The 12,036-nt window shown below is 40.2% G+C and overlaps 1 protein-coding gene across 2 annotated transcripts in view; it reads right to left on the reverse strand.

Annotated features, from left to right (window-relative positions):
- Positions 1–12,036, reverse strand: part of DHX35 (DEAH-box helicase 35) — a 29,070-nt gene that overhangs the window by 16,929 nt on the left and 105 nt on the right. For both annotated transcript variants that reach the window (XM_027693907.1, XM_027693906.1), the window contains exons 2-11: positions 10,051–10,184; positions 9,603–9,695; positions 9,370–9,447; positions 7,661–7,765; positions 6,358–6,419; positions 5,664–5,733; positions 5,009–5,068; positions 3,183–3,295; positions 2,779–2,875; positions 1,585–1,743 (exon numbers count right to left, since the gene is read on the reverse strand). In XM_027693907.1, the coding sequence (XP_027549708.1) occupies positions 1,585–1,743; positions 2,779–2,875; positions 3,183–3,295; positions 5,009–5,068; positions 5,664–5,733; positions 6,358–6,419; positions 7,661–7,765; positions 9,370–9,447; positions 9,603–9,695; positions 10,051–10,184 (971 nt within the window). The remainder of the gene's footprint in view (positions 1–1,584; positions 1,744–2,778; positions 2,876–3,182; positions 3,296–5,008; positions 5,069–5,663; positions 5,734–6,357; positions 6,420–7,660; positions 7,766–9,369; positions 9,448–9,602; positions 9,696–10,050; positions 10,185–12,036) is intronic.

Below are 12,036 nucleotides of genomic sequence, written 5' to 3' on the forward strand. Positions count from 1 at the left end.
GACTGAGACCACCACCCTCAACTGGACTGAGACCACCACCCTCAACTGGACTGCAATCACCACTTCTGACCAGACTGCAGCAGCTCTCCGGAGCACCAGCAGGTTTTTCCCCTCTCCCTTTACTTTGGACTCGGGGGGGGCCAAGGTACACCACTTTTGTTCATACCCCAGGGTGCTGGGTTATACATTCGGGTTTTGCGGGTTAAAACCAATTGTCTGTCTGTATAATTGTACTTATTGTATTATTTTAATAAATTGTTATTCTGACTTATAAATCTCTCTTTTGAATTGAGTTCATTTCCCCTGCTGGTTAACTTTTAAACCAGCACACTCCCCAAGCTCCATTACACCATCAGGCCTTCGCACCAGTGCACCAGGGCTCAAATACAAGCCAAGGGAAAGGCCTCAGACATGACAGTTCCACTAAACACTCCAGAGTACAAAAGGATACAGTACAAGAAGCAGAAGGAGCCGTCAGCTTGAAATAAGCCCAGCTTTCACAGCTTCACAATCAGTTTCTTATTCAAATTTATTCTCTCTTCATAAAAAGAAATTTGGCAGAGTTTGCAGAGAAAATCATTGGCAGTGTTTGCAGAGAAAAAGCTTAACTGACTGTAAATCAAGTGTTCTTATGTAGCAAACTAAAAATATTTTCTTTCTGCTTCTCAGTTATACTGAACTGTTCCTTGGACACTGGAGAGAGGTGGGGGATAGAAAGGGAACAAAGTTGATCGAGCATTTCATGTTCAGCATTCCTGCAGAGATTCACTTCTAGTTATGTCCCAAAATATTACAAATAATTGTTCCCAGACAGTGTGAAATTTAATCCTCATTTCACCTGAAATTAAAAAGTAGACCTTGAAAGTTAATTGACTAATGTCACATCCTGGAGAGAAAAGAAGTATTTATACTCAATGTTCTCCAATGCCAGATGAACAATTTCACTTGTCAGCCTCCAGCAGGTACAAGAATTTTATGAAGTCACCCCAGTGTAGTTTTGTCAGCTTATTTCAGCCCCAACACAGGCCCTGCCTAAGCAGAAAGCACTGATCATACCCCATTATACACTCCTGTGACATTAAATTTCCAAACAAGACTTGCAGAAGTCAAAAAAAAGCTCTTTTTCTACTAAAACCAAGTTTTATCTTGTTTCTTAGGTGAAACTACGGCACTTACCCACTCTGGCACTAAATCTTCCATTACTGGTGGAAAACAGCCACAGATATTTAGATTACAAAAAAAAATACAAAAAGGTAAAAGCAGAGGAGTTCAGAGTGTAAGAAGATGCAACTGGATGAAGACAACTACAAAGTTGTATGAAGACACTTAAAAATTGCAAAGTTGATGAGGTAAATGGGAGACTTAGAGCTGACATGTGCAGGAGTGATCATATATGGAAAGGGAAGCCAGGGAACGTGTTCTTGGTTCCCAGCTTGCAAACTGACAGGCAGTGTTAGGAGATGCAGAAAGATTCCCTCAATAAGCAATTTGCAATAGTCCCATGATGTGAACCTGATAAATCCAATCTGTGTGATGCAGACATCCTCGTGGGTGGTAGAAATCGAGACACAACAACAGCCTCACCTTCCTGACAGTGTGAGGGACTCTCTCAAACACTTTCATTTGCTCAGGAGAAGGCAGCCCAGCGTACATGGGGAGGACACGCAGGTGTTTTTTCATTCCAGTGCGAGCAAGGGCCCGAGCCTGTTCTATGAGCATGGAAACAACAGTCTCCACTTCCTCCTAGAGCCAGAGCAGCACAGGGCACAGAGAGAGGTTTCACTTTAATATCACATAGCTATCACCTAAACACACAAAAACACTATTATTTTACTTGTCCAAACTCCAGGATTTGACTAGCTCCTTCAATGTTTAAATGTTCTTACATAAATTGCTATTCATATTAAATATACCTATATATAAATACTTATGTTTTTTGTTATTTGAGACAACGTCACACCACAAATACATGAGCAAAATCACACGGGGAGGACTGAACAAAATTCAGGAGAAAGCAGGTGTATCTTCCTGACTATCTCACAGTGCAGAATGCTGTGGGACTGGATCAGGAATGACACAGGAACAGCACTGACACCTATTGCTCAACTTCACATAATCTCAACTGTGGCATCTAACTCTTTAACACATACAACAAAATGTTCAAACGTTGCCTCATGAGGTATCAAATTCATTCTTCCAAAGTTAAATCAATAATGTGAATAAGGACTTTCTTTTGAAAATATGCAAGATGGTTTTGAAGCTCTTCAAGGTGGCTCCTCACTGGAAAAATGATAAGTAACTTCCCATTTGCTCTTTTCAGCTGCAAAGTGAGCTGACAAGCATAACTAGAGCAGAAGAAACCAGTAAATTTTTATCTCACAGCAATTTGTTTTCCTGTCAAACATTTCAGATGCTAAGCCTAACAAATGTAAATTCCATTCGCTTTAACTATTAATGATAACTCACTGTCAATTTAACAGCTGTGTATGTGTGACTCACACCAACAAACCACACACTGCTCCACTCAGTAAGAAGGACGAAAAAATACAGCATTAAATGAGAAAAACTATCATCCATCACTAGCTTTGATAAATTTAGGCCATACTTTTTTTGTAAGTCTTTGGGACTTGTCTAATTTTGCCCCCATCAATACAGAAATGTTTGTCATCTTTACCAAGATTAAAGTAAGCACAACTAGGGAAAGCAGAAGACTGAGGAGGCTTCACAAAGCCCACAGTACAGCACAGTAAAACAAAAAGGAATTGACAATGTCTATACCTGGCCAGTTAAAAATGCCAGTATATCACCATCATTCTCCATCTGGTGAATTTTCATTGTAGTTTCCACAGTCGATTTTATATAGTCTGGAACAGGGCTACGGGGAGAGAAAACAGCAGAGACATGAGCAGAAAAGTGGGTACATCCTTCTCCCCTCCAAAAGGAACGGAGCAGCTTTGGACACCACACATCACCCACACCACATTCAGCTCAAGGTGCATCCTTGGCAACCAGCCTTCAGCAAGCTTTAAAACGTGTCTCCTGGTATGAGCAATATCCAAATGATTCCCAAATGGAATGTTATGCCTTCCTTACGATTGGTCTGGGAATTTCTGAGCTCTAACCCAGACAAAACGACACCACAGTTGCATCCTCCCCACTGACAAGATCAGACAGGAACACACCTCTGTAGGTAAAAGATGTCCACTGGAAATGTCCTCCCCTCCACAGTAAGGATCACACTGGTGTCTTTGCTTGGGTCACTGGTATCATTTTGATTAAAGAAATCCCTGAATTTCTGTGTTAAAATAAAAACAAAACCACTTCCAGTTTGATAATTCGAGGAATTGACGGAGAAACCTAAAGCCATGAAGCAGTTAAATTACTACTTGGATGTTTACTTCAGAAATTTGACAGTACCAACTAAAAAATGTGAAAGGTTGATTTTTTTGCCTTCTATTCTCCCTGGGGTTCAGGTGTATAGAACAAATACAGCCTTGCATGTTTATTACTTTGAGAAGCAAAAATCCAAAAAAGGTAATAAAATTAATTGTATCAGCTGATACAGTTGGAAAAAGCAGATACTTAAATCTTGTTGGATCTATCACATTAACAAAGTCAAAGCTAAGAAGAACTTAAATGATTGGTGAGAAAAGTTTTGGGAAGGGCTTGTATAGTCTCATCCATTTTTGGCTGAATGATTTTCCAGCTCTTACTTGAACACCAAGATCTCCCTTAGTAAAAGCAGAGTTAGGCAGATTTACGTAAGTTTTTGATTTTTCTATTTATTTTGTGAGACTCCTTCATAAATTTAGATTTACTGCCATGAAGTATTTTCAATAAATAACAGCAAAAGAATGAACTTAAGTACACAAATAATTCATCTCAACTTTTACAACCACTATAGAGATAACCATAAACTTTCTGTATTAAACAAATGTTTATATGGTCACACCAATCATTTTGCTCCTTTTAACTTACTTTCATATTAACTGTAAATTATTTGAAAGGTGATTTCTGGCAGTTAAAATTTTGCATTATAACGTACGGAATATTGCAAGCACTACCAAAGCACAACATACTATCAACATTTATGGCACATGGAACTTGCCACTGAAGGAAATCTCAGGGTACCTACATCTCCAGTGCTATGTGCACTCTCACCACCACATCTCATTGAGGACAGTGGGGTTAGGAGAAGGATGGAAAAAAGGAACAGACATGATATAGGAGACAGAGTAGCTGCCTTATGAGGAGAGACTGAAAAGGCTGGGGCCGTGCTTGGGGATCAGAAGGTTGAGAAGACACACAGCAGAGGTTTACAGAATCAAAGGTGACAAAGTAAATGTAAAACTGGGGTTTGGGGTGGTTTTTTTTTAAAACACAAATCCCACACTGCTAGAATTAGAGATCCTTGATGATACTAGCAGGTTTGAAAGAAATTAAATAAAGTACTTCATTAGACAGCAGGTGGCAAACTTCTGGAAACTGCTCTCACATGGTGTCCTGGAGACTTAGAGCTCCATGGAGCAGAAGCAAAGACAAATTAGCAAACAGCAGGTCCATAAACACATACTAGAAGGAAACAGCAGGAATGTGCTGTCTAATATCACTATTACAACCACTGCAGATGCTGAGGCAGCTCAGAGAGAACAGACCCACAGCAGGTGCACAGGCTCATGTGCTCTCCCTAAACAGCAGCTCCTGTTGTTGCTGCTGAGACAGACAGAACACAGGGCTGGATAAAACACTGCTCAGATCTAAGAGAATTCTTCTTCTGTTCACACTCAACATATGAAAAGCAGATTCATATTTAAATTAAATTCCAGGTTTGCTAATAAATGACAATCAAACACAGCAATTTAAGCACAGCAGGGTTTTTTCCTGCACTCCTTCCTCTCCAATTCACCACTCAAGCAGCAGTGATGCTTCACAAGCAGCACAGAGAATAAAAAGCAGTGAAGATGCCATTTAAGGTCACTTCATTTCACACCAAATCTATAAGCTGTACCTCTGCATCCAGGGTGGCTGAAGCCACAATGAGTCGAAGATCCCCACGCTTCTTCTGAACCTGGGACAGAGACCAGCAACAACCAGAGTCAAAACTATTTTCTAAGACACAAGGCTAGAACCAAGTTTTAGAGTATCCAGATTACCAGAAACTTCTCTGTAAAAGTACTTGGAAATTACAAGACAGCTGATGAATGAAGCACCCATATCACCCCATAGACCTAAAAACCTGATGACTGTTTGGAGTTTTATATTTTTCATTTTAAAGGAATTCAGTCTGTTATCATTATAATTTGCTCTTAAGTTCTGGTGGGAGTCAGATCTTTAGTAGATTGAAAGTTGGCAACAACCCCCTATCAGATCACTTCACATGATCAGCAGCAGAATGAACACTGTCGTTTTGGTATCATCATCTAAGGAGAGATTTCAGCATCAGGGGGAGGACACCGAGGATCCTGAGTGCCAGATGACCGACATGTACAGTAAGCTGCAGGATAAATGAGGAAGTAGCAATCACCCTCCCTCAAATGGATTCACTTATTAGCCATCAGGATCAGAAGTTTCATGAAAAGGATGAAAACTAAAACAGTTACAGAGAACTGTATTAAAATTAAAGAATAAAAATTACAGAGAACTGTGAATTAAAAGAGAATAACCTTTTTTAGTAAGCCAATGGCAATATCTGTATAAAGAGTCCTTTCATGAGCTTCATCCAGCATGAGGACACTGTGAATAAAGCAGAAAGATAAGATTTTGGAAATTATTTGACTGACACTAGAATCAGTGTCTTCCTGTCTTCTAGAAATAACCATTATTTGAAATCTGCTGGTGGACTATTACTGTTCAAATCCACTTAAAAAGCTGGAAGTTAAAAAGACTTGCAGCAATGAAACAGGGAGAAAAATGCAGATAACACCACATGGTACATACACACTGCTCTTTAGTTTTTGGAAAGAGGTAGAAGAAAAAAGGTCTATGTTTACTGTACTGCATTGGTTTTCTGGATACCAGAAAAGCCTGGGGTTTTTGTTGATTTTTAAAAATTTGTTAGCATCAGAAAGAAAAAGTGAATTTAGAACTATCAAATTAAGCAATTCAGGCTCCATGAGGCCCATTTAGCTTTTGTTCCAAAACCACAGCATAAGATCCTACTGGGTTTGGTGCTACAATGATCAACCGATTTTCAAACGGTCTTTACAACATAAAAGGTCAAACATCTACAATAATTTTCACATTTTGAGGTATTTAATAACCACTAATAATCTATAATAACCGCTATAATAACAGTTAAAAGAATGCAGTTGTTTACCAAATTACACTTCAGCAAGCATTCATTCCATGTTTCCTTACCTGTATCTTGTTAATAAAGGATCAGCCATCATCTCCCTCACCAGCATACCATCAGTTAGAAACTAAAAGTGAATACAAAGAAAAATGTAAAAAAAAAATCCCTCTTCGGTAGCCTTGATCAGCCATGTAAGTTTTAAAGATGATTTTCTTGGGTTTTGCCTAAATTTTTCCTTGCCTTTAATTTTCTTATGTTCTATTAAATTGATTCGTTTTCAGCTACAGAAGCCAAATATGTATTTCTGAGTGCTAACACAGAGATAAGCAGAGTGACTGCTTTTTAATCAGTATGGAATTTCTAAAGTTAGCTATTTTTGGTTTGAAAAATAAATCAGACTGACAGCACTGGATGGCAATAGAAGTTTCTTCACTCTTGTCTGTACCTGGCTAAACCTGCTCCATCAGTAACATCCTGTGTGCCAGCCCGGTCTGGACCCTCTCAAAGCTGCTCCTTAATATCTGCCACACACTCCTGACCAGAACACAAACCTTAACATTTCAACAAAAGGCAACATTTCAATACTTTATTCCTACTGGACAGTGGAAACAAACCAGCCTTATACAGCCACCAAAAGGTAGTTTGAACTGTGACTCCAACTGTGGCCTTGAACTAGGCAAGAACTGGTGGTAAAGCCCTCCAAATTTCCAACTCTAAATGAATAATCATCACGCTCAAAAAAAAAAAAAAGCTGCAATTTGTGAACAAGCATCTCAATTTCTTTCACTGTAAAAGGGATACCAGCCTCAGAAAAAAAAAAACTCAAAAAGCAAATTTTCTCATTCATCATCACTGCTGTTCCAGCACAACTGAAACACAAACCCTCTTCTGTACCAACACAAGCAGCATTAACATTGCTCACAGCACTGAAGAACAGCTGCAAAGTTGTATTTAATCCACACCAAATTATCTCAGTTAGCCTACTCATCTTGGGTTTTATCTGTGCTTTTAATCAAAATCTATTTTTAGGGTGGGGAGAATACATTTTATCTGTGATTCATTGCAGCCTTTCACTATACCTTTGAGTGATGTGCAGGTCACACCAGCACAGAACCAACAGTTGGCCATACCTTGAAAATGCCTTTTAGATGGTGCTTGTCAGACTATCAGAATAGAACATGTGCTCACTTTATTAAGGTTTGGACAGTCACAGTCATTTCAAGCACACTTTTGGGGTACCCAGCTGGAAAGCTGAAATGCTACCTATTCTCTTGACTGGGCATCATAAAGTTCTCATTAATTTTGCAAAAGTACTTGAAGAGTTTCAGCCAAACCTCTCAGAGCAACCACACACTGTTCACGTTTCACCTTAATTCTTGTAGCCTGTGGATCTGTGCAGTCATCAAACCGAATGCAATATCCAACTTCATGTCCCAGCACTGCACCTCTTTCATCAGCAACTCGGCCTGCAACCTGAGAGAAGAGGTTATTATAAACAAGAAACAAACAGTTCAGAGCACACTTCATCCTTGTATCATTACAAGCTACAAAGACATCTAAATACAAAACAAAACTTCACAATACATACATTAATCCCAGCAGAGTTCCAAGAACAATCTACTTTCAGCTGAGTGACACTCTAAGCCATTTGAACAGGGAGTGAATTCATTACTTCACTTGGAATCTTATCACTCCATCACTTTCAGCCCAAGAATTCAGGATAACTGTCAGCCTAGGTAACACAAGCAAAAGTTCAGGAATTTCTAAACTATGCCTTATACCTTTGCCATGACCTATCTTTGTTTCTGACAACCCCCATGCTCCAGGTGGGAGAGCAGATAAGTCACCTACGAAGATGAAAGATCACCTTCAGTTCAAGACAAAGCAATAAATCATCAACTATATTTCTCATGTCCCTGCAACAGCCAGAGTCCAGGCTGTTTGCAACAACATTCTTAAAGAATAATCCTACTGTGTCTATATACTAAGCCTGAATTGAATAATCTTTTTATTTCAGGCTTAAAAATAATGTGTAAGATATGAAAGGGAAAAGAGAGTTGAGTTTGCTGTGAGAAGTCATTTGCAGCACACACATCTCCTGTAGAACTGTGCTCTGTCAGCTGGATGTCCTATGAAGGAGAAAAGGAAGGACACTGCAGGCAAACTCAAAGCACAAGATGCAGAGCACTGCTAGAGAGTGTTCCTTTAACCATGTTGGATCTGGTCAAAAAATACAGGATGATTTAAAACGGCAAATTGTACAGTTGCTCGATCTGCTACATTTTTACCAGAGGTAGAAGCTGATTTCTTGCAGATACACTTTACTATATTCTAAAGAACAGGCAAAATGAGAGTTACAGGATGGCACCTCAGTTCTGTGTACAAAAAGAACACTGGAGCAGACACTTCACCCACGAAGTCAGTGTCTGGCAGCAGTTATGAAGACAAGGAGCACTGGATGCAGACTATTACCAGAGAGCACAAGTCACTGCCCTCAGCATCTCCTCCTTCTCCAAGCACATCCAGCTGACATTATGCTCTCCAAGACATACCATGTACATGCAAAGATTTCTCACAATAAAACTGTTTCTTTTTTGCCCAACACTTTTACAAGGGGAAAGAGAAAAACCCACACCCCACAAAAACAACAAAAAACACAGAACAAAGATTCAAAAAACTATGATTTGCTAGGTGCACAACCCCTTCCTTCTTCCACTGGTATGTTACTTTACATCACTGCTTCACCTTGTGAAAGAAGTTAAGGGTCACACAAGCACAGTTCTAGTCCCAAATCAATAATAGCTCAGCCCTATGCAGCCCTAATTTCCATACACAGTTCTGCTGACATCACTCAATTTTACTTCAAAGCTTCTACATCTGCAACTCTGGACTTGGAATGTTTGGCAAGACCCACTAATCAGGTTGCATTTAGAGTATAACACCAGCAACTCTGTGAGGAAGATAAGCAGAAGAGTCTATTCATTCAGGACCTCATGCAGTTGTGATTTGCTATTCAGCAAAACCAAATAAACTGGAGGTTACAATGAACAACACAGTGGGAAACTCTGAACACTCACTGAAACAGCAGCAACCCGACGAGGTTGTGTCACTCCAACAATTCTTCCTTCAGCTGTCCAGCCAGCTTCTGCCAGGTACTGCAACAAACAGTGGGGTAAGAAAGGCATTGCTCATGGTGTGGATACAAGGTGTTAGTTCCCCACACTATGTGCTTTTTCCTGGTCCTGTTTATTATTTCATGTAAAATCCCCTGGGGGAATACCTGATTTTACCAAGCTAAACAGACACTTACCTGTGGAATCTGCGTTGATTTCCCACAACCTGTTTCCCCAATAAGCACCAGAGTCTGATAGTTCTCCACTAGGTAAAGTATATGATTTCTTAGCTGAAAGAGAAGATGACATTTAAACATAAAAAACAGTATAAAAATAAGAAAACAATTAAAATTACAATATTTATATATCTAACAGACACAGTAACTTCCTGTTACATGAAGCTCACTGCCAAAAGCTAAACAGTCCTTTAAAATCTATAAATGGCATGTACAATATTTAGTAAATAATATACATCAACAAAGCCCTTAAAACTGTCAGTTACAGTTGTCAAACAGAACGATCAAATCCACTACAGAGCATAAAATTATGGCCATAAAATTATTATTTTTATGTTTATCTTTCAAAATAAATGTAAGAGCCAGACATCATACAACAGATTCAATAAACCAAAAAGAACTCCTGTACCTTAAAAACAGGCAGCTTTTGTCTTTGCTGTTCAATAGAAAGGGATGCATAAGGATTGTAGATGATGGTCACGGCACTGCTCTCAGCGGGGCTCTGCCTCTCCTCTGACACACCCACACCAGGGCCTTCCGTGCCTACATGACAGAAGTAAATTTTAACTGGAAGAAAACACTTCTGTTTACTGCATCACAATACAGCCAAAATAAACATGTTTCTTACAAGGAGGTGGCAGCACAAAAAAACGCCAATCTTTCTATTTAAAAGAAACAGGAGGAAAAAAAGCACATAAGTAAAATATAGAGCAAGATCTTCAGAACTTTCTTCTTTTTCTGTGCACCAGTTCAGATATACCTTCAATATCCTTCTCAGAAGTATGTCCATGGATTTTAAGCCAGTCAGACATGTAACAGAACTTCCCTTGACTAACATCAACTGCATAAACATTCAGCCTTGCCCACTTTTGGGATAAGTCCCTCACTTCAGCTCTGAATTTACCTCAGGCACTGAAACCTGATTTATTCGTGCTGCAGGTTATCTTAAAACTATTCACAGCTGAAAATGCTGAATCATGAAAGTGAACTAGAAACAAAAACTCATCTCAATAACAGAATGTGTCATCTCCAACTGCAGATTCAACTGGTAAAGTCTGAGAGTAAAGAGAAAGATTCCCCAGTTTTGCAGGATTTGCTTACTTGGGCTTCTCCAACTGTTTAAAAACAGTTACTCCCTATTCAGAACTGCCAAGCAGTTTTACAGCAAACTGATCCAATTTTAAGAGTGATTAGCAATGATTCCAATATCTGTTCACTCCCCAGGACAGATGGGGAAGTTAAGAGCCAAGGACTTGAATATGTGGATCTTGACAAATCAATTAAGTTAACAGTTTCTTCTCATCACCCACTGGTTTTCTTTCACAGCCTTTTCTGTGTTTTTTTTAATACACCACTGTCAGCATATTACTATATATATATATGTAGTATATATACATATATTATCATAATATTCAAATAATTAAGAAGGTGTTTGCTAAACTAATCTTGCCCCTAGAAAAGCTTTGAGGTGACCAATTTAAAAAAGTTACCAGATGCAGACCCATCAAGCTCCCCTGTGGGATAAGGGAAATGCATAGAGCTGCCCAAATCCTGAGGGAATGATCACTGAGTCACAGCCCAGCAGAGGCTGGCAGGGACCTCTGGAGACCTTCTGGACTTGGGTTTTGACCTTGCTTACCACAGGGTCACTTACATGGAGTGCTCAGGTCCTCCTTCAGTGGGGTTGGAGACCTCCCAACCTGCCTGACTGCTTGTTCCAGAACCTGGCCACAGAAGAGGTTTTTTTCCTGTTTAAGCTGACTTCCTCCTATTTCAGCTTAAGCACTACCAAGAACAGTCTGCCTCTACCTTCTTTACACCCCCCATCAGGTATTTATATACACTGAAAAGATCCTCCTGAGACTGCTCTTCTCCAAGCTGCACAATCCCAGCTCCCTTAGTCTCCCATTGCACGTTGCACACTCCATTCTCTCAACTATCTTCATGGTCCTTCACTTTTTGGCTCTCCTTCTGCGAGTCCATGTCCTCCAGAGCCCACCTACCATTCCTTGTAATGGCCTTCCCGGCGCTGAGGGGAATGATCACCTAATCTGAATCTCTCCTGTCTCAGCTTAAGGCCATTTGCCCTTGTCCTCTTACTGCAGGCACGACAGACGAGATCTGCCCCCACCCCTCTACAACCTCCTTTCAGGTAGTTGTAGAGAGCGATGAGGTCCCCTTGAACCTCCTTTTCTCGAGACTAAACAAACCCAACACCCTCAGCCGCTCCTCATAAGACACATTCTCTAGTCCTTTCACAAGTCTTGATGCCCTTCGCTGGACACGCTCCAGCAACCCCAAAGAGCAGAGAGGGGCTATGCCACCCGCTTTCGCGGCGGGCCGGCGGAACGGGGCTGTCCCCGCACCCCTCACACCACGGCCAGCCCGGCCCGGG

This window comes from Neopelma chrysocephalum, unplaced genomic scaffold, assembly GCF_003984885.1.
Source record: "Neopelma chrysocephalum unplaced genomic scaffold, ASM398488v2 Primary Assembly neopelma1_94, whole genome shotgun sequence".
Taxonomy (NCBI): domain Eukaryota; kingdom Metazoa; phylum Chordata; class Aves; order Passeriformes; family Pipridae; genus Neopelma; species Neopelma chrysocephalum.